Source organism: Grus americana, chromosome 8, assembly GCF_028858705.1.
Source record: "Grus americana isolate bGruAme1 chromosome 8, bGruAme1.mat, whole genome shotgun sequence".
NCBI classification, from domain to species: domain Eukaryota; kingdom Metazoa; phylum Chordata; class Aves; order Gruiformes; family Gruidae; genus Grus; species Grus americana.
The window spans coordinates 5,012,157-5,037,071 of record NC_072859.1 but is presented as its reverse complement, the minus strand read 5'-3'; the positions used below and the strand labels follow the sequence as shown (position 1 = coordinate 5,037,071).

General features: G+C 41.8%; 1 protein-coding gene across 18 annotated transcripts in view; it reads right to left on the bottom strand.

Moving 5' to 3' along the window:
- RABGAP1L (RAB GTPase activating protein 1 like) overlaps window positions 1-24,915 on the bottom strand; it is a 247,988-nt gene that overhangs the window by 11,061 nt on the left and 212,012 nt on the right. For 15 of the 18 annotated variants that reach the window (XM_054834162.1, XM_054834155.1, XM_054834152.1 and 12 more), the window contains one exon: window positions 3,004-3,096. In XM_054834162.1, the coding sequence (XP_054690137.1) occupies window positions 3,004-3,096 (93 nt within the window). Of the gene's footprint in view, window positions 1-6; window positions 2,720-3,003; window positions 3,097-22,665; window positions 24,780-24,915 lie in introns of those variants that run through there. The other 3 variants (XM_054834167.1, XM_054834172.1, XM_054834163.1) reach the window with 3 other exon arrangements.

Here is a 24,915-nt window from a genome sequence, read left to right as displayed (position 1 = left end):
CCTGGCTTCTATAGGCAATTTGTAATTTATTTTAACTAAAAGTCATGAAATTCAGTGACAAACAGCAATTTAGGACATACTTACTTTTGCAGCTTTTAAAAAAAATCTGACAAAAAGGTGAGTGATAATTTGTTATAAGCAATGGAAAATAAAGTGAAAAGGTGTCCATAAAAAAAAATACACTTTTCCTAAATAATACTTGTAAATACAGAGGGAAACAAACACTAAAAAGAATGGCACTCTTTAATACTGTTCTTTTGGCAAGTCAAATCACAGTCAACATGTAAAATACGAGCTGGGCAGGAACTCCTGTGACATGTAACACAGCTTATTGTAGCACACCTGTCAAGAAAACGCAAGCGGTTAATGGCTGGCCAGACATTGCAAAACCAGACCTTTTCTGGAGTCTCTGGAGAGCTTGTGGTGGGTGGGACAGGAGGAGCATCCCACCGGGACAAACCCAGCTGCCCGCAGGCAGGAAGCATCTCTTTCCTGTGCTCTAGAACTCCCTAGACGCCAGGGTGAAAGACCCATGCCTGGCTGCTCCACCCCGGTGCCGCGCGTGGCCCATCTACTCTCTCAACAATCCACCAAGCCATTTCCACTGAGGGCCAGGTGACAGGGAGGTGTCTTACTCAAGACATCCTTCATCACCACAACTCAGAAGTGCCAGTGTCTCTGTGGTCCTGACACATCTCTACCGGCAGTAAAAACTGTAACATGCTGCAAACAACAAAAACTCTTAACAACTATAACTAAGAACAATCAACAGACTGAAAGCCTGTTTTCTTTGTGACCTACAAGATTAATATTCTGCAGGGATCTCCACTCCAGCGATCCCATCCAAAAAACGTCCCCTTCCCAGGCAGTAAACCAAAAACTCATTTTGATCTGGGAAGAGAAACTGCAAAAATTACGACATAGGCCTTTAGGGCACAGCCCACACAAGAGAGCGCCCAAGGCGAGAGGAAGCTAAGCAGCACCACTGCACTCAGAGGCAATACTGGCTTGGACTCAGTCCTTTCCCAAACCAAGCCTGGCTGGGCAAAGTCTATCACTCACGCTGCCAAAATGAAATGCATTTCTAAACACATGGGCTGCAAAGCGATCATTTAAGTGACAAGTAAAGCTGGCTGTCCACTTTCTGCCTGCGAGAATCCACACAGTTTGTGTTTCTTGCTGCCCTTTGGAAACACTCTTGAAATGTCGATTCCTACCAACCTCAGGTCGACACACTAATAAAACCAAACAAGCAAGACAAGGAACAAAGAGCACTTACAAGCATTTCTCCATGACACCCATCAGCTGAAGAATGCGTCCGAACTTTGAACTTAATGTGCAACTAACCAGTTACAGGGACTCCCTCTAATCACAGCATTGCTAAGAGGATCAGACCCAATCCAGCTTAATTAAAAAATCACCCAGTGAGTTGCAAAAGTGCAAGCCAAAACCCCGGGCTGTGATCTTGACTGTGACAGTGACTCACATAAACAGTGGCCCAAGAGTCACTTTCTATATCCTCATTTGCAGCTTGGGGATAATGTTCTTCACCATTCACTGCCCAAGATTAACTAGTTAATATGCTTCCACAGAGCTTTAAAGAAGCCTTATTTGTTTTCTAAGTATTATTTTAATTCCACAGTACTATAAGTGAACCACGGGAAAAATAGTCAGCAGCAAGTCATGTTTTTTTTCTAAATAGGTCATTACTCACTATTGGCTCTCAGCTGTGACAGCAGAACCACTTCTCATAAACAATAAAATCTACACCCTTTGACATCAAAAGAACTACGCTCAAAACATAATTTCTCACAGGTAAATACTTAAAAAAAAAAGTCAGTTTTACTTTGTCTTTACCTGTAACTATCTCGTCACATTTATGAGTTACGGCATACTCTGTCACTACAGATTTTCATACTGTGGTTTTCTGAACACAGTGCACTTTCCTTACGTTCACAGACCACGTAGACCTGTTGCACACTGTCTGATTATTTACTACTCCACGCTCCTTGTAGACTCTGTACCAACTGCAATGTCACATACCATGTTAAGGCACAATGAAGAACAGCAGGAAAACAGTACAGGTGTACGTAAGCGATGTCAGTTCCCAGCTAACCTGGGCAATGGGCAGTAAAGTGCTTCATCTCTGGCAGCTTCACCTAAAGAAAACTGGATTTTTCAAGACAGGGTAAGCAGTAAATGGATCCTGAACACTAAGCGGGAGGCAGAGCCTCCATCACACAAAAATCGACGGCAACAGAATGTACCAGTGACAATAAAAGCAAATACATTAGAAAGATAAGCAATGCTGATCCAAAATTAAAAAACTATTCTTTTTTGGTGAACTATCAAGCTATCATATTAATAACCGAACCTTTATTTCTCTGCTGCTTTAAAGCAGAATATTTATCACTCTTAACTCTATTGCAGTAGTACCTTGAGACCCCAGGAGAGCTCTGGGTCCCACCGCACTAGGCAGTTGATTAACAAAAAATTACTAACGCTTGGTATAAACAGGTGAATAACAAGGATCATATCAGCCAAGGAAGAGTTCATCTTCCAAAAGTCTCTGTGGATGCCACTGCACACAGCTTGCGCTAGAACAATGTATATTTTCTCCTTTTTGTGTCTGTAGCTGAGAATCACCCTTTGTTTCTGCGTCTCATGAAGATCTCCCGTAAAAGTGCAACAGCAGGGGAGTTACCTACAAACATATAAACTGAAAGAAGAAAAATATTATATGTGGCTACTTGCAGATGTCTTGAGAGTTACAAATTGTGATTGAAATATTCCTGGAAAAAGAAAACACTAAGTCCAAGTGTTCAAAGTGCTTGTTCAAGAAAGGGGATGAATTTCACCTGCCACTTAAATTCCCTAAGATCTGCATCAGCATATCCCAGACAGGTGAGTGCAGTACACGCACTTCTGCTTAACTCCTGGAACTGGGTTACTCCCCACAAGATTCAGCCAATGAATCAGGTTCCCATATAGCGTCTCCCGTACCTTGTATCTGTCCATAGGATCTTCCTGCTGCAGCTGACTCTCTCGCATTGTTTGGTACTCTCTCTCATATTTCTTCAGCTTTTTTGTTGGCACCTGTGGGACAGATTTGGAAAACATGCATTTAAAAATGAGAGGAACACCGGAAAGGCTGGCTGAAAGCTCTCCTTGTAGGAAGCCAAGGAAGTGCCAGAAAGCTGCTGCTGAATAAAGTCACTCCCCGTTGCCCCCCTTCCCTACTCAGCAAGTCATGTCAAACACTTACCAATACTGTTCACATCAACAGAAATCTTTCCATGCCTACTGCTGTTAATTATTCAGACATTTAAAGGAAAACAAGAGTGAAGTAGAGACATTTTAATAAGAGTAACAAGGAGAAAAAAAAGCATGAATAACAGGAATGAGAGGAAGAGGAAAATATGCTTTGATAGGTATGATTCACCAAAGCAATGCCTTAGCAAGAAAACTGTTAAAAGTGAGAGTAGAAGAAAGGAGTGTTCATGCAAAACGACCAGACAATTCCCTGGGGGAGATCCGAGTAATGGATTTTATTGCTGAAAGAGTATTAATGTCTAAATTACAGCTTGTGACCAATGCCCTCGTGAAGTCTGCCATCAGACTCCTCCTCAGCAAAGGTGGAGACGCTGCAGTGCTTGCTTCCAGCCGCAGCAGGGAAACAGTGAGGCGACTACATAGAAATCACAAGCAAATTCAGTAAACAACCATGCAGAAAGGTCAGGTCCCAGACAGCTTGATTTCTGGGAAACCACAGCTTCAACTTAAAACAAGGTACACAAAGAACCCCTGTGTTTTTTTTAAACAAAGTATGGAGATCATCTGGTTTACTCTCACCTTTTATTGGGGTACAGTGTGCTATATTAGCAATCCCATCTTTCTCTGGAGCCCTTTGATAGCATTACTCTGTCCCCACAGTACAACAAGAAGCAGCCAGCCCTGCTAAGTATCGGAGCATCTGCTGGCAGTCAGAGATCCCTAACGTGATGTACCATCGTTGTAAACATACACCTTTTCCTGAACCTGTTATGTATGTGTCTGTTCCTCTTGCCTATATTGATCGTGTCTAGCTAACTCCTGGTGTGAGGACATGCCACTGTCACCTTGCCTTAGGGCAAAAAATTACTGCCAACGAGCAGAGATACGTGTTTAAGTGTAGTTTTAGTGTTGTTTTTCCCTTACTGGTTTGCAGCCCAGTACTTCCTTCCTCTGCAGTACAGGAAGGGACCAAGCAAACGCTCGGTGTCGCTGCAGAGGCCTCTGGCAGGTACAGGTAGAAGATGCAAAACCCATGATCTGCAAAGCATAGTGCATGGGGATCACTAATAAAGCGGCACTAATGCTCACAATTACCCATGAAATTTAAAACTAGCCCCCCTAAAGAAAGCAAAGAGAAAAGGGTAAACATAAAAACATGAAGCACTTTGGGCAAACATACAAGAGAATTTCACTTTGATGACTCTTACTAGCACAAAACACAATGAAATGAAAATTATTAAATCAGAGGTGCTTTTTTACATTTCAGCTGAGCAGCATTCAAGATGCAAACTTTGTCTGAGCTATTTTAGCATTCTAAATGAAGCCAACTGATCCCACATTCGAAGCCTGATCTATTCCCTCCTTCCACGATTCTTACTGGGATCTTATTCAGAGTGCCACATCAAGGCTCTCAGGCTGGGGTGTTAAAAGGACACCCTCCAAACCTAGTTCTCCTGTGCTGATGAGGAGTTTTGTGCTCCAAGGTGCAACCAGCAGAAAATGAAGATAAATATGAGGGAGACGTGGTGCAGAAAGGTGCAACATAGGTGTCACTTAGAAGATGATCTGTTCGGCCAAAGATTGTCCTGATTCTTGGTGCTTTTCATTAAAACCTTTAAAACACACATCAGAAGTAAGTCTTACTACACAGAGACAAAGTGAGAGAAGCCTCCCATCCATGCAGCCGCATGAGTACTTCAGTAAGAATCCTGCCGTCTGAAGGAACAGGAGATGTAAGATTTTTTGGGGGGTAAATAGGGAGGGAGGGAAGAGTGGAAAGCGAAGGTAAAAACTGCACAATCACAATCCTTTCCCCTCAGCAGCTCCCCCGACATGCAGGGGAGCCCCCTGTGCTTACATGAGCGGTGCCATAGGCACCCCTGCCTGGGCCAGGTGTTGAGGACTGCCCCCAGCAACCACTGCAGTGACCCACCAGCAGCTTCACCTTTACAGCTGCCTGGAGCAGGATCCCCCTTTTCCCTTTAAGCATGACATTTGCTTAAATTACTTGTGAACAAAAATCATAGCTGTCTCTGTAATCCAGGAGATACAGGCAAAATACAGCATAGAGGTAATGATCTGAGGAAGTAACTCTTACCGAGAGAGCAAATGGGATATAAAGCGCCACTGTGACACAAATGCCTACGCCAAGCACCGTGCCACAGCTGGCCCTCACCAGACTGAGCAGAGATGACTGCTGCTTCTTGGTAACACAACTTCACACTCGTTCTCCCTGCTCATTTTTCAAATGTTAATTTTTTAAGCTGCCTGAGAGCAGCCTTATTTCTCTGGTTTCACCTTGTATGGAGACCAGGCAGAATTTAACTTGCGCAGGGTCTATTTGGCACTTAATCATCTGCCTCAACAACACCAGAAACTAATCTGAACATGACACATCAAAAACCGTGTGATGAGCAGGGGAGAATGAGAGTCAGCTGCTTTGTTTAACTCCACTCTCCACCATCTTCCCAGTCCCTGTTTCCACTCCCTGACAATTCACAACCATTTCTTAATGCCTGGAAACTCTTCCCACCGACCGTTCTTACCTATACGTTCTCCTTGACTTTCTTAAATTGTAATTCAGATTGTGAGTAGGACCACACATAGGTCCTCTGTGGCTGTGCAAGGGACAAGGTCCCTCTTTCACCTCTTCAACCTTGTCTTGACTGGGCAGTAGTACTTAAACGCAGTGAGAGCCTATCTTAAGGGTTTGGAGGGGGGAGAAAATTCCTATTAGAAAACCAGTCCATACTAATCCAGTTAGCCCATAAAATATAAACTTGAGCAGGTATGCTGAATGACTTTGGCAGAGACTATGCTTCACTGCTATTGTCTAGTCAGCCACATTACTCAGAGTTTGATAATCTATTACAGCAGTTTCTTCTGGGTATACACTGATAAACGAAACAAAAAAAAAGTAAAATTTAAAAGCCCATTTCCATATTCCCCAATTTAATTCTCTGAAACAGTTTGTGAATTCAGCAAGGGACTTCCCTGTAAGCCCTTTCATAAGTAAGTGCATAGTGCTAGCTAGGCTTCAGTCTTCATGGATTGCTCCTGAACAAAGCGTGCTCATAAATTTTCTGTAAAAGCTTCTGCAATATTGATTTCTTCTTTCTTTAGCACCATGGGGTATATTGGTTAGAACTGATGGTTATCAAATTTAGAAGACTCTTATGGTTTATAAACATTGCTCATCTGTTTATCTAAGCATCTTATCTCCTTGATTTGTTTTATATTGTGTTCAAGCACAAAATCATGTCACAACTAGTCGTACATAGAGAAAAAGCCACGCAGAGCATCATAATGAAACATCAATGCAGAGGAACTGAACAAGCAAAACCTCTTTCTGAAAAAAACCAACAGATTAGCGCACTGAACACTCGAAGGACTCGCTGCAGTGAGGTGATACATGGCAGGTGAGAAACAAAAACACTTTGTTCAGACAGGGCTGGAAAGATCCGCTTCACCTTCTCTGGCAATGCTGTGCACGGCAGCGTGCCGAGCATCGACATCCACTCAGCTCCAGGAGACCTTTCCCTCATTCTGCAATTCCTGTAGCTGTTTACAGACAGTTCAGCCTGACCTTGCTGGATTAATAAATCACACATCTATGACTCCTTCCTCCGAAATGTTTTATTGCTCTAATGAAGCACAAGCCCTCAGAGGAGGTAGTTATCATTATGTTCATTTGACAGCCAAGGAAATGGAAGCAGAGATGTAAAGTGATTTCCTGAACATATTGAAGACAGCCAGAGGCTGATCCAGACAGAAAAATCCTATTACCTGATTTCTAATTTCCAGCACCGCCACAATGCCAGACTGAGCAGTGTCTCTTTCCCAGATTCCCACTTCTTTTCTCTATCTAGTACCGCATAAACACTCCAGAAATATACTGTCCCATCACACTAACAATGCAACCAATATTCTGTGATCTCTGCACTCTTAATTTTTCCTCTCTAGTTCTCATCTCAACATGGAAGAAGAAGAGAAGAGAAAAGAAAAGAAAAGAGAAAAGAAAAGAAAAGAGAAAAGAAAAGAAAAGAGAAAAGAAAAGAAAAGAGAAAAGAAAAGAAAAGAGAAAAGAAAAGAAAAGAGAAAAGAGAAAAGAGAAAAGAGAAAAGAGAAAAGAGAAAAGAGAAAAGAGAAAAGAGAAAAGAGAAAAGAGAAAAGAGAAAAGAGAAAAGAGAAAAGAGAAAAGAGAAAAGAGAAAAGAGAAAAGAGAAAAGAGAAAAGAGAAAAGAGAAAAGAGAAAAGAGAAAAGAGAAAAGAGAAAAGAAAAAAGAGAAAAGAAAAAAGAGAAAAGAAAAGAAAAGAAAAGAAAAGAAAAGAAAAGAAAAGAAAAGAAAAGAAAAGAAAAGAAAAGAAAAGAAAAGAAAAGAAAAGAAAAGAAAAGAAAAGAAAAGAAAAGAAAAGAAAAGAAAAGAAAAAAGAGAAGAGAAAAGAGAAGAGAAAAGAGAAGAGAAAAGAAAAGAGAAAAGAAAAGAGAAAAGAAAAGAGAAAAGAAAAGAGAAAAGAAAAGAGAAAAGAAAAGAGAAAAGAAAAGAGAAAAGAAAAGAGAAAAGAAAAGAGAAAAGAAAAGTAAAGGAGAAAAAAGAAAAGAAGCCAATTAACAAAATGTGCAATGCTTTCCTTTCCCATTTTTTCAAGCAGGTGACTTAATTTTCTGTTTCATGGATTTGCTTGGTATTTCAAGACTGAGGTGGGGGATTTGCATCCCTCCAAAGACAGGGCTACTCTGTGTGCTGGTGACACTGCAGGAGGCCCCGAGCATGCTTTGGGCAAGCACTGACAGCAACTCCAGACACTGCCTGCAGCCCACCTTCCCTTTTAGCCAGCCAGTCAGCTAGCCATCCCTCCCACCCACCCACCCACCCCAGGCTGTGATCCGTCGTGATGAGCCCAGACTCTTCCCACTGCTGCAAAGCAGGACCATTTCCAAGCACAGACGCCTCAGAGCCCAGCTTAGACGACAGGATCAGCCTGAGCTCAGCTGGACTTGGCTCAGCCCTTGCACACCGCCAGGAGTCACAGCTGCAGGAGGCTCTCACAAACCACTGCTACATCTGCACCTCTTGAGGGGGCTTGTGCGTACTTAATTTTCTTCACATTATGACTTGAAACAATATTAAAAGCAAGTTAATTTCAAAATGAAGCTTGGTTCTGCAAAATGTGTCGTATGAAGACAGTACGCTTTGAACAGAACCTCAGACAGCAGGTTAGCAACAACAAATTTCAGGTCACACCATTGTCTTAGTTCACATTCAAAGTTGTATCAATTTGTTCCAGTTAATACTTCATATTTAAAAGACAACTAAATCAGGTTCAAGGAAGGATAACATAGCTCTATTTAAACACTTCATTAGGCCAAATTAAAGCTTTAATGTAACAAAAACATACAAAGAAACTAACTCAGTGCTCTACTAGTCTGTGCATAACTGTATCATCCTTTTCTTAAAATGCAGTTGCCAAAAGGAATGAAGAAGTATCTTGCAATGTCTGTCATGGGGAATAAGATTCAGAAGCAGATAAGCAGTTCACTTTTCTTTTGGGAGGATGCAGTGATAGAAAAGAAAGAACAAATCCCACAGTAAGATGTTGACACAACAGACTCGTCTCTTGGACTAGACTTTAAAGGCGGTGAGTAGGATGTTAGATTTAGATATTATACAATACAATCTGACTATCTCCAAGGAGATACTAGCCACCAGCATGAAATCTGAGAGGAAAAAGGGCAAATCATAATTTCTCACAAAACTCTCTTTGTGCTGGGTAGTCTGCAGAGAAGAAAATCTGCAGCATTCAATTTGCAGAAAAAATGTAGAAATTAAAATCAGCTGCTACCTAAAGAAAATTCACAAGCTGGAACACAGCTTGAAGAATTCCTGTTTCTCCTTTTGTCACCGTGCAGTGAAGGGCTCACAGGTAACAAGCTGTTTCACTGCATGTTTGAAATCAAGTGGAACAGCCTTCATCAGTGTTTCACCTAGCTACAGCATCACATTCAGGACCCAGACATCCCCCCCAACTCTAAAACACACTACAAATCTCGTTAAACATCACCTAACCTCTGGTTTTGGGGCAACAGGATCAAAAAGTTTTTGTGAAGCAGCCTCTGAGACAGCATCCAATTTTAGCATCATCCTCATCGCAGCCTGGCTTTGGGCAAGCTTGCAGCAATGGATAAAGTGGATAAAAATCCTCTCCTCACAGTGGATAAAGGTGGGTCCATGGTGCTGTTATTCCGCTCAAGCTCGCACGTTGCACGCGGCACAATAAAACACCCTGAATATCAGGTGCTATTTTACCATCTACACCGGCAGGAAGGAGATAGATGTTCCCTGAAATTCCTTGGAAACCTACGTAGTGTTGGGGAGATCATCTGCTTAACGCGTGCCTGTCTGAATGCCGGCTGCAGAACAGCATGTCTCTCCTCCTCGGTTTTGGAAAAAACAACTGACAGAAATGCTCTTTTTATATCAGCAGAGCAGCTTGCTCCACACCGGCACACCTAAGTATCCCTTCCTTGCAGGGGGAGTTTCCTTCCTTCAGCAAGTCGCCTCGTTGCCAGCTCTGTAGGAGTAAGACCTCCTTGGGAGAGCCTTCAGGACAACACAAATCCAATTTGAAAGCTGTCTCGAGGCAAAGGAAACCAGCTTTGCTGTGACTTTTTTATTTTTACTTAATTTTTCCACATCAGTCATTATCAAAATATCTCAATTTGAACTGAGATGCACACAGGAATTTATAAAAAGAAGGGAAAGACAGGCTGCAAAATTTACAGAGTACCTGCACAATTTACTGTGATTCAAAATGGCAATGGCCACAGCCCATGACGCTGGACAATTTCCAACACCAGATCCTTTTGTCAGATTTTAATCTCTAGAATGTATTTCCATTCCTCTAAACCCGCTGAACCGGGCATAACACATTGTTCTTCCATAGCCCTGCTGTTTGAAGATCTGCTTAGTTAGGCTCAGTTAGCAATACAGTTAACTAAGTTAAAAGACTAAGCTGAGACCGAGAGCTATTCAATATGCCTCTCTGTACAGCAATCCAGCAGCCACACAGAAAGAGAATGAAATTCACATTCCCTGAACTGCAGCTCTAAACACCAGCAAGTACTTCTGCACTCACCCCAGCGCTGGTGTTTGAGAGGCATGTATATCGACTGCAGGGGAATCTGTATTTATTTTTTTTTAAAAAAAAAAAGCTCAAGGAAAGCATGTTCTGCCTTGTGGCACAAATTCTGCAAAATGCTCCTCTTCAGATCCCCAAATTGGTTTTCAGCATTCAAAAATTCATTTTCACTTTGAGATATGGAGGGCTTATTATCCACTTCAACTCTGTTTTAGCAGAAAAGAGACACCCTGAGTGACTTAAAAGCAGTGCTCGGCAATGGCTGATTGTTTTGTACACTTGCAGCTGATGTCTAGCTGCTCACGCAGACAAAAAGTGCTTCCTCTTGTGTACAGATAAGGGCTTTAGCATTGAGATGCACACGGGAAAGGAAACAGCTATATCCACTTTGTCAGCAAGCGCCCATTTTGCATTTAAATTGGCTCTGGTCAACAGGAATACTGTCGTTAAGTATACCAATGCTTGAAACATTCCGGATGGAAAATATCTGTGTACAGGTCATTTTTTATTATCTGACATAACTTAAGGAATGCCTGAACAATGACATCGCTGCCTCAAAAGACTACATAGGCTAAATGAAACCACCTATATATATATCCTGAGGCTGCAGATTAGGGTCAGATATCTGGGGGAACGGGCACTCTGACCAGCCATCTGGGACAAGGTCCTCATTGTTGTTATGAACAGCAGCAGTTTTTCAATCACAGAATTTATTCTTTCGTTTGTACTTCACAACATAACAGTTCCAAGTGATTTTCTGTGTTTTACATACACACACCTTTTGGTATACAGCATTTGGTGCTACAGGTTTTATATGTATCGTCAGTGACTATGCAAAATCAGACTTTCAGCTCTCCCCTGTTTTGAGGTACATCATTCATTCCGATTTAGATCTGCCCACAATGATTTTAGAGCTTTGGTTGTATTTCTTGGCACATCACAGCAATAGAAGAGAAGGGTGAGCAGGAAGACAAGTGAAGTCTTTGCCATTCCCAGGACAACAGAATCAGAAATTCAGGAAAAAGTCCCCAGTGATTTTCTTGCAGCACTTAGCAAAGAAACAACCTGCTCCCAACTACAGAAAGTAGCTAAGCTGTGTTAGAGTTCACTTTCCAACCTTTATAGGATGCTGAAACTAACACAGACCTATCTCACCATCAAACTCATGGAAAACTGCTGACACAAGGCTAGCAACTGGTAGTAACCAGGTTCAAAATATTGTATTATCAAGGCTGTAAAACCTGCCCTGTTGAACATATTCAATGCAGAGAGTCCACAGCTTTCAGCTAATAAACCCCCGGCTGAATACATCTTCTGACGGTGAAACCAGCTGCCTGTCCTGACCCTACTGAGTTATCGAGCCACATCTTGTCTCCCGTCACACTTCGTGCCCAGCACAAGATGAAAACCAATCCTGCTTCCCGAGATGGAGGATGGGTGCTAGATCCCAGCTCAGAACCATATGCCCAGGTAAGCCACATTCATCAGTTAAGAACCTCACAGTATTCTTTGAAGACATTCTATGTGTTAATATTATTCACAATCAATTCTTTGTTGCCATATCAAGAAAACTGTAAGGCTGTCACACTTTAAATTCACAAGTCTGTTTAAAATCACAGTCAGACTTCTCTGATGTGTGATGTGTCCTTGATGCTAACCCACTTGTCATTACTTTTACAAATATTTCAAACACACAAGTTACTAAGAGCAATTACATTTTAGTGTGTTTCTCCACTAGCAGAAAATACATACCTTTTCTATATTAAAGCTGAACCATTGTACACTTACATTCGAAGCTCCACAATCCCTTCTGTTATACCAAATGCTTTAATCTATATTTCAGCAACTAACACAACTTTTACCACCTCTTCAAAAGCCTTTTTTCTTCTTGCCCAGCTCCATAAAAACAACTGCTAAAGCCCTAAAATAAACAAACCCCACAACCTCTTTAAAACCACACATTAAATGATCAGCATTTTGAAAATACAAGTGGGACAGTGTCAAACTTCCAAGGTATCAGAAACGTTCACTGAAGCATTCCACTGCAATAGCTAATCCTTGCCATGCTCTGTTCTCTCTCCAATCCTTCATCTGTCTAGAACGTTTCCTCAAAGCCTTCAACAAGGCTTCAGGTTCTGCCACGTTTGTACCTTTCAGCCTCCGTGGTACTTGCAAAACGCCCCGGCATGGAGCTGGCGGGTAACTGGAGGAAGGGCAGGCCAGGAGAGTTGGAAAGCACCGGTCAGCCAGTAGCGTAGCGTAAGCAGCTGCGAGAGAGCATCCCTGGGGACGGGAACGCATAGCAGCCTGGCACATCAGCCCCAAGAGATACAAATCAGGTGTACCAAATCGCAAACCTGTATACAAGGCTGCTTTTTGGTTTTTAAACCTTCTGCTCTGGTTCCACCACCACTAGCACTGCTGGCTGAGTTTGCCACTTCACCTGTGCGGAAGAGACCTCTGCTCATCCCTTATGTCTAGCTGAGACCCTGTCAGGCTAATCAATTCCCAATGAACCTGAGACCTTCTGCTTTATCATCTAGCAGGGAACATCCCAAGAGCACCTTAAGCACTGACAAAAGCGAGAAGTTTGCATCAGGCAGGTAGGGCTGAAGTAGGAGGATGAAATGTGGCCATGCTGCCAACTTCAGCTGGAAAGCCATGCTGCTGCTGCCACTGAACAGCGAGCCCTACAAAAGAAAGGGTTCCTCCAAGGCGAGAACACCCACTTTTTGCAGACAAGGAAGCCAGTTAATATTAGCAGCCACATCTAGCTCCCGCTGTTTTCACCCTCCAGTACCAAAGAAGCAAGCAAAGAAGAAGCAGGCCTAATCTGCTTTCTGAGCTCTCTGTCCCATTCCTCTTGCCATGGAAAGGAGACGACCCTCAGTTTTGGGATGACAGAAGTCAGTGTTGCCTGACCTGCTATGGAAGTTCAACCTAAGCCTGGACAACCTCTGCGTGCTTGTTCTTCCCTGCACACTTAGCTTCTGTGATCTCCAAGGTAAAGGACAAACAAATGCCATGATATCTTATCTTGGGATTACTTTGGTGACTGTACGTTGTAGCAAAACTACAATGCTTTGTATATACCCTGGGCTTTGTCTTGGTGTACTCTGAAATCAAAGCTACTGGATTTTTTCTTAGCACAAAAGACAAGCCTACAGCTTTAAAACATCAACAACCAGCGTAACCAGAACTCCAGTCAATGTAGGATTTATTATTTTTTTTTGTGAGTTCATGTTGATGCAGCTAGAAGGAAGCAGTAAAGAAAAAATGTGCATATTGAATGGTGCATGCAAGCACAAACTAAACAAAGTAAAAACCACTGTGATACATTTTCCAACCTCAGCAGTCAACTTATGCCAAATTCTTCTGAGAACTGGGTTCAAAAAGAACGAAAATTGCTGCAGACAATGAAGACAGAGTATTTTTAACTAACACACTCACCTACACAAACTTTCTCATCCATCTTCTAGTAAGGCTTCTATAAAGAGAACCCTTTTCATCTCGTTTTAGCACTCTCTTCAAAGTCAATGAACATAACAATCATGGGGCCATCAATAAATACATGTATCTTGCATTTGCTATGGTTGCATGCAAAGCTTTTGGGTTTGTATACAGTTTTACTAAGGTGTAAAGTATTATATATAATGGCAATCTACAAGAAAAGACAAGTGAGGTAAGAAAGCTGAAGGCATAGAATTCAGGAGCTTCAAATCTTTCATTTGACCCACTACACTTTCTCATCTTAGTATGACGACTACTGTATCTAGCATACTTGAAGTGGCTCTATCAATCTTACCTGACCTACCTTGCCTGTGGGGAGACACACAAGTTAAATGCTGATTTATTCCAATTTAACCATTTCTGCTTTTAAATGTTGAAATATGGCCTTACAAAGTAATTCATCACCTGCTCTTCTTTAATTGCAACGGTTCATGCTGATACCCAGCATGTTCATGGTCATCAAAACTAAAGACCTAACAAATCAGTAATATCTAGAAATTGATTTCAGATTTCTGCTCCCAATGGGCTGGTAACAATGACAGAAACAGAAGCAGACTTTCTCAAGTACCCAGAAAAACTTGTGTTTATTTTCCTGGAATTCTTTTTAAGAAGAAAATGAGGAAGCTCCAAAAAAATGAAATGTCCCTCTTTTGAATGTTTAATCACAGATTCTGCTCTTATTGTTAATATGCCTGTTTGAGACATCGCTTAAATAATTCCTTATTGATCCAATCACCATACAAGGGCAGCAAGAAGAAATGCTTTCAAATATGAAGAAAAGAGAAAATAAACAGAAAATAATATAGGTTATTAATTAGGAACAAATAAAGCAATAATTAAAACTAAATGCAGAAGAAAAAAAAAGTTTAAATTCTTTCTTGACTTTTGTTAGGCTAAACTTGATTCTAGAACATATTGAAAACAAGAGGATCCCTAAGCACTTTTCATATGCATTAATAATTAAAGCTTGAAAATAATTACAATTCAGATGAGTCAGAATCATCCAGAAAAGAGCTCTGCTCTGTTGGAAACCAGGCTGCAGGTTTTTATGCAGAGCAGAAGTACTGACAGAACTAGCCGATGAGATCTCTGGTCCAGTGATGTTCATTGTTAGTATATCCTTGAACACAGTAGAGATTCGCTTAGACTATAAGAAATCTCTGTATTACCACTATTTAGGATGAACAAATCAAACCATCTGGCTGACTTTGGCCGGTTAGCTAAAATCCAGAAACCCACAGACATGCTCTGCAGAGCTGATAAGGATCCAGCCGATAACTGGAGTAGGAATGTAACTGGTTCCACACCTACGTGATTTTATAAACAGCAGGTCCCATTTTATTCTTTGTCAGTCTTCTCTAGCACTGGATTCACTACCACATGATAGATTCATTAAAAAAACCCCAACAAACCAACTCAGAAGAGTATCCGATAGCCATAAAGCATGAATTAAAAAGCTTAGGAAATGGGTCAAAAAGCCATTGTCAAAGGGAATCATTATTCAATGACATTTTTCATTTTTGGTTAATGACATCCTAAAGGGTGTCTTCTGGGACTCGTAAAAGATCCAGCACTATCAAACATTACATCAGTGGCCTGGAAGTGAAAAATACAGTCCCGTTAATAAAATTTGCAGATGACGCATGGATAGAAAGAGCAGTAAAGAACAAGAACAACCAGAAAATAGCACACATCTATTTGGGTTCCTGGAAAGAGCCACACCACTGTGCCAACTCCAGACCAAATGTTATGCAGGGCTTAACTACAGCACGGAGCAGCAGACCTCCAGCTGGGCTTGAGTCCCATGAAGAGATGCGGTAAGTCCCAAGAAAGCACCCTTTGGACTTTTCCAAAAACTTGGAAACTTTTCTGCTCTCTGGGAAGAACGGACAGGGGAATGGGGGGCACATAGTCTGAAAGCAGCCTGCTGTTGGTTGGGCAAGACCTGGCTCTTCCTCCATGGCCCTCTCCCTCCCACCTCATTGCTCGATGGCAAGCTGAACAAAATAATCCTTCAAAAATATGCTAACTAAAAAAAAAAATTTAATTGTAACAGTACGATTCACAACAGCCCCACAGGTAGCTGCATCGGCACCACTCAGGAAGCCATACATTGTGGTGTGAGACTGAGAACAAACTGATGTAGAGAGAAGGGCAGGAAATTACACACCACCTTTGCAGCGAGAGAAACGTAACTCCGCTGTCAGAGTCAGGCTGTGGCAGAAAGGCCAACGGGAGCACTGGGATGCACTAGGACAGGAAAAAAGCAAGATGACTAGGGAAGTTTTAACCCTGGATCGTCACTAAGAACAATAATGGAATAATGCATCTAGTCCTGGGAGATGCAGTTGGGGAAAAAAAGAAAGAAGTGGATGCAGAGCAGAGCCACAGAACTGTTTTGTGCTGGGTGTAGATGCCTCATGGCAGGAGGTTTAAGAGCTCAAGCTCCCCAGTTTGTACAAGAGAGCACAGACAGCTGCGTTGGTCACAGCATGTAACTACCTTCATAGGGATAAAATAAGTAGTGGTACAGCATGCTGTACTCTGGCACAAAAACGCATGCCACATCCAAGATGGGAAGCTGAAACCAGAATGAATCTAAATGAGAAGTTACAAACATATTTTGAACAGCGAGAGATTAACAGATTACCATGGAAAACGGTACCTTTCCCACCTCCTGTTACACTTAGATGACAGCTGGATGCTTTTCCAAAAGAGCATTTCATAGAGTTTTTAATTTCCAAAAAATGCTACTGGAATGAAGTTGGATGAAAGAGATGAAGCTTAGCTAATTGAAAGATGAAGACCTGCCTAGCCCTAACCTCTGTCAATCTGCAGGCAGGATGAACCACCTCTCTCATTTCCATGCAGTTGAACCTTGATGCCAAACATAGGCCACGCAGTGACGCTGTCAGACACAGATTGCACCATCGAGCATTTAACAGAAACAGGAAAACCCTTGGCTGACGTGCACTAATGCAATACCAAAGACCAGGGCTGGGTGCAACCCCGCAGCAGCTGATGGCTTCTCGTGCAGCAGGCAGTTGACTCCCACGCCCTCCTGCTTGCCAAATGCCATGACTGTTTTCTGCCCCGATACCAAAGGCTACGGCTTCACCTTTTGACAGTTTCTACTCCGCATTAATAATACACAGCAGCAAAAACATGCTGCACGTTGAAGGTTTAGGACAGCAGAAAACAAATGGGATGCAATATAAAAATAAATAGCCCAAGGTATTTTAGTACCAATTATTAGTTTTCATATTTAATAGCAAGTGAGTGATGAAGGTCAAATAAGCATGAACAACGATAAAATTATATGCCAGCTACACATTACCATAATATAAAACATACGCTTCTTCGCCATTTACGAGTTCCACATTTAGGGCTAGATTTGTGTCCGTTAAACAATGACTCTGCAAGTTTTATCAGCCAAGCATCTGCTCCATAATCAGGTCTGGTTTTAGTAGCAGGAGGGACCAGGAGCTTACCCACTGCAGGGAAATTACCTCCTCTCAGGCCTGCAAGGGTTTGTATATGACAGCGGACATACGGGGGTTCACACTGTTGCTGCAGAAGCTGTGCAAGCTTTTCCCTAAATATGCTGGAATGCCAAGATTTTAAAACATAGGAAATCCAAGGAAGGAAGAGATTTCATTTTCGTGTGTTTAGCTTTAACATCCAAAGATGTCAATCAAGTCTTACAGAGAAAAAATTGCAGCCAAACTAATATTCATATACATCAGTTACCCTCTCAAGTCTAAACTAAGTTAGCAAGCAAACTACAGTCTGATACAATGATCCATTTAATTAGCTTTATATGAGCAGTTCCCTTCATCAGTTTTAAAATGTTGATGAGTTTCAGGGGAAGAAGATAACATTGTGAGGCTGACTCCTTGAAGCAGAAGAAAAAAAAGTAGAATTTTCATTCAACAAAAATTCAGGTGATATTTCATGTTATTTTTATTATTCCATATAAAAATGGCTCATTTGATTTTTTGGGAGATTGAAGATTTGTACTGGTAAAAAAAATTGCAGAAAAGCTAATGAAACTGGAAGGATGACAAGTGTGAGTGGAACACACAAAATTTTTAAAAATTGAAACTTAAAGAAAGGGTGGCTGCATCCTGAAATCACAAAAGACGAGGGACTTGATCAGTCAAGGGAAGAGAACGACAAAAACTGTTAGAGCTTTTGTTTTTCTGCATCACTTGTTTAACAAATAAAATTTATTATTTTCTTATATACAGATATAAGAAGCTTTTGGCTGCTCCAAAGACAAGGTGAGAGGATCAGGTCAGATCCTGGCTGCTTCTGCCTCACAGAGAAAGAAGGGCTGGAGGTGAGACACCTCCTAGAGACATCCCGAGAGCAGGATCCCGCTTTCTGTGGGGAAGGGAAGGGCATAGACGAGGATTGTATCTGCTGGAAAGAGCCAATTCTCATAACAGTGACCACCCAAACTCCCTTATTCCTCCTTTGCCTTTACTGACAGCAGCAGCGCGCCAGCAGTAATGCCACCCAGGGAAAGATGGTCTTCAAAAGATCAAAAGCTGCCAGCTCCTCCTCATTGCAAGACTCTACATGAGGCAGAATCAGGGAGTCATGGAAAAATTCAGATTGGAAGGGCTCTCCAGTGGGCATATCGACCAACCTCCTGCTCAGGCACAGACAGCTTCAAAGTCAGAGCGTGTTGCTCATGAAAGTCTCCAAGGGTGGAGATGCCGGGGGCTCCCCAGGCAGAACTGCTTTTCCCTTACGCTGAGGCAGAATTTGCTTTGCTGCAAATCATGACCATTCCTTCTTGTCTTGTCACTGTGTGCCTCTGAGAAGAGCTCAGCTCCATCCTCTCTAAGACCTTCTTTTGGGTGGCAGGAGACTGCAGTCAGATCCTTTCTGAGCTTTCTCTTCTCCAGGTTAAGCTGCCCCATGCACTAATGCCATCCAGACATTTGGTCCCCAGCCCGCACAGACGATGGAGTTATTCCTACCCAGGGAGAACCCAGGGGTTTGCATTTGCCTTTGCTGAGCCTCAGGACGTTTCTCTCAGCCTACCCTTGCCAAGGTTCCTCCAAATGGCAGACCTGCCTTCCCACGTGGCCATCCCTCACCCTCCAGTTTTTATGACCTGAAACCCAAGTTTTTGCCATCTGAAAAGCAGGGTGCATCCTGAAGATGTTAAACAGTATCAGCCCCCAAAACTAGTGCCAGGCCACTCAGTTTTTCACCCACTTTGCAGTTTACTCATCCGCTTTGAACCTCCCCAGTTTGGCTTCAGTGGGAGACTGAGAGCCCAGAAATCATTATGGCAGAGTCTGTTGGTGCGTAACCACGAATGATTTCTGTGAAATGGCTGATAATTCCCCTGAACAGAGAGCTAAACACAAGGCAGGCAGGCAAATTAAAGTACGATGAAGCTTTCCAGAAGCATGTCCTTCAACTCTGGATTAAGAGGATTATACCACTTAGTATACCATTTTTATAACCCCTTCAGTCCAAGTTTTCTGCAGATAAGTTGAGAATTGAAATTCCCAAGAGTAAAGCTACTCAATTCTTGCTTAAACTACACAGCAGTCCACTTTTATAGGCTGCTTTGCATGTCTGCGTGAAGTAGTTTCAGAATAACTCGAAATCTTGAAAGCAAGACCACGCAGCAAACAACTGTGTGTCATGGTCACACTGCAATATGACTAATTTTATTAAAATATATGTTGGAGGATTGCTATCATACAGTGTTCCTGTGGAGCATATTTAACAAAACCTGATCATCTACATCCTGTTTAACTGTCTAGTGTTTATGTGCATCAAAGCAACGCTACAAAACCGCAGCTATGCTTTCTGCTCAAAATATCACATTTTCCATTGAAAAATACAACTAGAATTGATGGGACCTGGACAACAGCAGGTAATTCTGATTTTCCTCACCAAGTTCATCACCTATGTGGCGCTGGACGTGTCAGACGGTTACGCAGACTGGCCTCAAGCATAAGCAACCCACAGCAGCTCTCATCTCAGTTTGGTTTCGGTGTTAACCCTTTGCCACTTCACACCGTAACACGTGGTACTCTCCTCTGTGCAAGAGAGACTGCCGTGCATCCTGACCTATTGCACAACCCAAATGAACTATAATGAGTTACTAGTTGCAAGATTTCCGGAACTATAACAATACCATCCTGGCATCCAAACCGCAGAATAGGATGAAACCCTTTAAAGAGAACGTTTTTTTTTTTAAACTTGTCTCTGCAACCAGAACAGCATACTAGAAACTCCTTTAAAAAAAAATGAAACCTGGATTTTGCAAACAAACAGATGAATCCCAGATTGCAAAAATACCTGCACTAGTAACATGAACTCTCACAATAAACAAAAACTCTGCAAATTTTTTCTGCAGAATGTTACTTTATGTACAGTACCTACCTTTGTGCAATCTGGTAAAACGACCAGCACAGAGTCAATAGGATTTGCCCCAGCTTATCCTAACTGGCAGCTTGTCCCACGATTAAACAGAGCAGCAGAGAACTGAAAGAAACTTTCTGAGTCATCAGGTCCCGTCCCTTAGTAGTGCAGGCTCCCACGCAACGTCTAATCCTATTATAATCCTGTCGAGCTTCATCTTAAACCTCCTCAGGTTGTTTGCACCATCATGTGCTTAGTTACTATACTTCAAAATCATTTAAAAGAGTAGTTAAGTATTTGTAAACCCTGCAAAAAACACATTTCTGAACTTATTTACTAGTACATAATGCACTGGAACATGTCAATACTCTGATTCAGGAAAAAAGAAGAGTTGATAAGAATGCATACTCACACTAAAGTCAATCATTCAGATTTTATAAATAATAGTAATAATGACACTTTTCCTCCCACGGTTGCTCCACATAAGTATCTCTGTTTACTAGGAGATAGGTAGGTAGTGCATAGAGAAATATTTTTAAAAAAATGTTATTTCATCACATTTTCAGAGTGGCAAAAATCAGGTGGAGCTGTAATGTGGTGCTCTTGACACCAGTTACGCTCTCTTCCGGTCACTGGCAGCTGATCTGGAGGAATCCAGAGGTACGTAACCCAATGCCTGTTACATTTGCTCCGAAGCTATACAAAACTTATTAAGAGGCCATCACCGAGCCCGTTTAAGCAGCACTTTCAAAGATTTAAATTATAGGGTAAGCCATCCATGAAACGTTTGCTTACCACAGGGATTTGAATTTAAACAACGGGAGTCCTGGCTCTAGAGTATGCAAACGCCACTGTCCCCGTCACTGCCTAGAGAAACTCCAGAGAAGGGTCTCTCCCAGAGCCCACCAGCAGGTACCTTCTCCCTGGGCACCTGGCTCCTCTTAATCGTATTGCAGAAAAGATACTCCTCTGGGCTTCCAGTCAAAATAAGAAATAATGTCACAGCAATTGGGCAGAAAAAGAGGAAAGGCTGTGGCTGGACAATGAATTAAGGTGTACCACGTATGTAAAAATTTCCAGCATGGAAGAAGTATGCAACTCCTCATATGCTCGTTAAGCTGAAGCCTGTCTGGAGCCCAGTCTCCAAGAAGGTCATATTAAAGTACACAGTTTGGTCTAGACCAGATTTCTATACTTATTAGCTAAGTATTCTAACGGGCGTTGTAAATTCTTGCCTAGAGGAGGCCAGAGGCAGAAAAAGGAGTCATAACAAAGGGGACTGGGCAGAACTGCAGTTTAGGTCCAGAGGTCTATGGAAGATGCAGGGGATGAGTTCAAGCACCGGAGATTTCCTGAGCATGGACAGGCAGAAAAGCCCCAGCAGGAAACAGGCTTAGAGAGGTTTTACACAAGATAGCAATAAAGCAAATTTTTCTTCTTCTGAGAACACCTCCCTTTGTCACAGCTTAATGAACTACCTGGATACAAACACATATACAGACCAAAATCTGCAAACACAAATGCTTAACTGGATTGATGAATAATAAGTCTGATTTGTATTTATACTGAAATTATAACTGCATCTGCTTTCAAGTTCAGCTCAACACCTATACACGCCTTTTTATATTTCAACAACTTCTTTTGATTGATTCTAGGCAGCCTGGCTCGCACATGGGCTCATTTGGCACCAAACTGGAGAGTCAAAACTAGTACCTTCAACACAGCTTCCCTGCAAGCACTGGGATCTCCATGAGGGAGGAAGACAACCACACTATACATGTCATTTACATAACGAGATATGCTATTTATGAAAAAAGGAAGCGGTGGTTTAACTAAAAAGGTTTTACAGATACTTATGCTGATTTCAAAAGAGCACGTAGAAGTGTTTGATCACCATTTCCATACGGGACAGATTGTCTTAGATTTAGTAATGACAGTGACCGGGGTGCACACTTAGCATCTGGCCTGAACCTTTAACTGACACACTAAAACACATCACCGTGTTTACATCAGTTAGTGCTGATTCCACGGTTAGATAAATTCAGTCATTTTCAGGTTTAATTATTATTTCAATTATTCCAATATTATTTCAAAAATGTTATTTTAACTATTATCCTACTGAGCAAATCACCTTGTAAACTGAGTAGCCCAGAAAGATATTATTTTAATAATATTATCTCTTCTGAAATAAAATGTTATTTTAATTTTGTTGATGCATGAAAGAAAATTTCTGAAAAAGTAATAAAAAGAGAAAATAATTAATAGAGGGCTTTCAGCAAAAGAACTTAACTACTGGAAAGAGTATGACCTAAGCATTATTGGCAAAGGAGCAAGAGCAACACCTACCACAGATTTGGGTTTGCTGACTGCCACCAGATTGGCCAGAAAGTCTTCATCGTACAGCTGGCTAAAAACATGCGCATCGTAAGCCACCATTATGGAGATTTCTTCCATCATTTTGCCGGCAAGCTGCCGTTAGCGGCCAGAGCAGGTTGAGAATCCAAGGCTGAACCTTGGCTCAGTTCTGTGGCAGTTGTTCACACCCACCTGAAGAAGCTGATGAGGAAGGAGTGTCACAAGAGAAAATATGACCCAGCAAATCAGCTCCCGTGTGGTTTTTCCTCTCGAGGGTGCCTTTGGTTATCACGGGAAGCACATACGAAACACCTGCTCACGTTCCCAACGCCCAGCTTGCAGAAGGCATTTGCTGAAGTTTGGAGAAAGCCAGAAAACCTATTTTAATTCCAGTATTAGGCTGCAGATGAAAAAGCAGTGGCCAAACCAGATTAGTATTAAGCAAGAAAAGATCTGTCAGTGCTTGACAGCAGGACTGGAAACACTTCTGTTCTCAAACTTTGGAGCAATTGGTTATTCTTTATATCCAGTTTTCTCCCTCAGAAAACTGATATTCTTGTTAGCAGAGTCTCATTTTCCAATGAACTGCTTCTTTTGGCTTATTCGTAAATTCACAGACCGGTGTAATGATGATTTCTTTCAGACATTCCCTGGAATTTTCCACAAGTTTCTAAATCTCTCCTTTAAACTCTTGAAAAAACACTCTCTTTTATGCAGATCTGAGTTGCATCTTATGTCACGTAGAAACTTTTTGATTTTAGCAGGAAGATAATGGCATCAAGTCACAACCCTCCAAAAAGGTCCTTCCGTTTCCATTTGCAATGCAGGGTAAAACAGCCATGCAAAATGCAACGAAGGCTGTAAGCTCTTCCTTGAATAAGCTCTCACCTCCACAAGTGAAATAAAACCAATTTATGCAATTGGAAGTTCCCACAGTAGAAGGTTTTTAACGTGAATCTGGGACTGGTTTGCTTTTAAACATGGAGTTGTATGGTATCTCATCTATGAGTCCTAAACAGCGTAGCTGCCTTCCAAATTGCTCCCGACTTTCCAATTAATTTATCGTAACATCTGACACAGAAAAAAAACAGCACAAGGAAAAAAATCTGAAAAAAGATATTAAAAAAATCAATATTTTCAAAACTACAGATGAAAATCTAGAAAATAATAAGTGATTTGCAGAAACAAACAAAACATCCCCAAAAGAAACTCCTTTCAGGAGACTCAAGCAGGGTAAAACTCCTGACCAAATCAGCGCTTCTCCTTAGACTCATCCACTACATTTTTATCTTCTCCAGAAGCCTTTTGTTCTTCCTGGTGAAAAATCACACCTGCTCAAGAAACATAAATCGCTTCAGCCGTGCGTTTGTCTCCAAAAAAAGTATGTGCTGGATGTAGCTAATCTGGCAGAAATTTCCAGTTCAGGTTGCCGGTAGCATATGGTTACGCTCTCGCTTTCCAGAATAAACAGGGTCAGACCCACCTTGCTTTTCTCTTTTTCCTGTGCTCCTGGAGTATCTTTATCAAAGATTACACAGGTATCTAAATAGCACCAGGTGCTATTTGCATTTGAATAGGAAACTTGAGCAACAGCTGTACCGTACAGGATTAAAAACCCAACGTCTCTTTCACTTAAATAGGGGGGGAAATTACATGTTATTGCTAGGAAACAGAGAGAGTTCTAATAGGCTTATGGCGAACAAAAAATGCAGCACTTGCGGTTAAATCCTTGAGACTACAGCAGATTCTGATCATGCTTAACCCTTGCAGGAGAAGGAAATGTATTTTTTCCTTGAAATGCTCCTACAGTGCATTTTTAAAAATTTTTCTTCAAAGGCTTGCAAATTTTTTCCAATTAATTCCCACAGCAGAGATACTTTAGATTCCAGTCCTGAAGCGATATCCAGCTGCGGAGATTGCTGTCCGTGTCACCTATACAGAAATCATACCTGCTATTCTAAATCCCACTCAGGTTTTCCGAAGCCCTTTAAATGACCGCTTCCTCTTCGCTTTCATTGCCTTGTGGGGTGGGTTGATTTTTTTTCTCGTAGCAAAAGTTCGAAGCGTGAGTCTAAGGGTGGCTCCTGCTTGGCTGCCTCCGAGGTGTGCTGACAAAGGCACCTGTTGTAAGAGGTAAAGAAATTCCCTTCCCACAACCCCTCCCGCCCCACTGGCACCCGCTCCAGAGGCTCCCAACAGGGACTGAAATGATACTGGAATAGTCATGTAGGCACAGAGGAG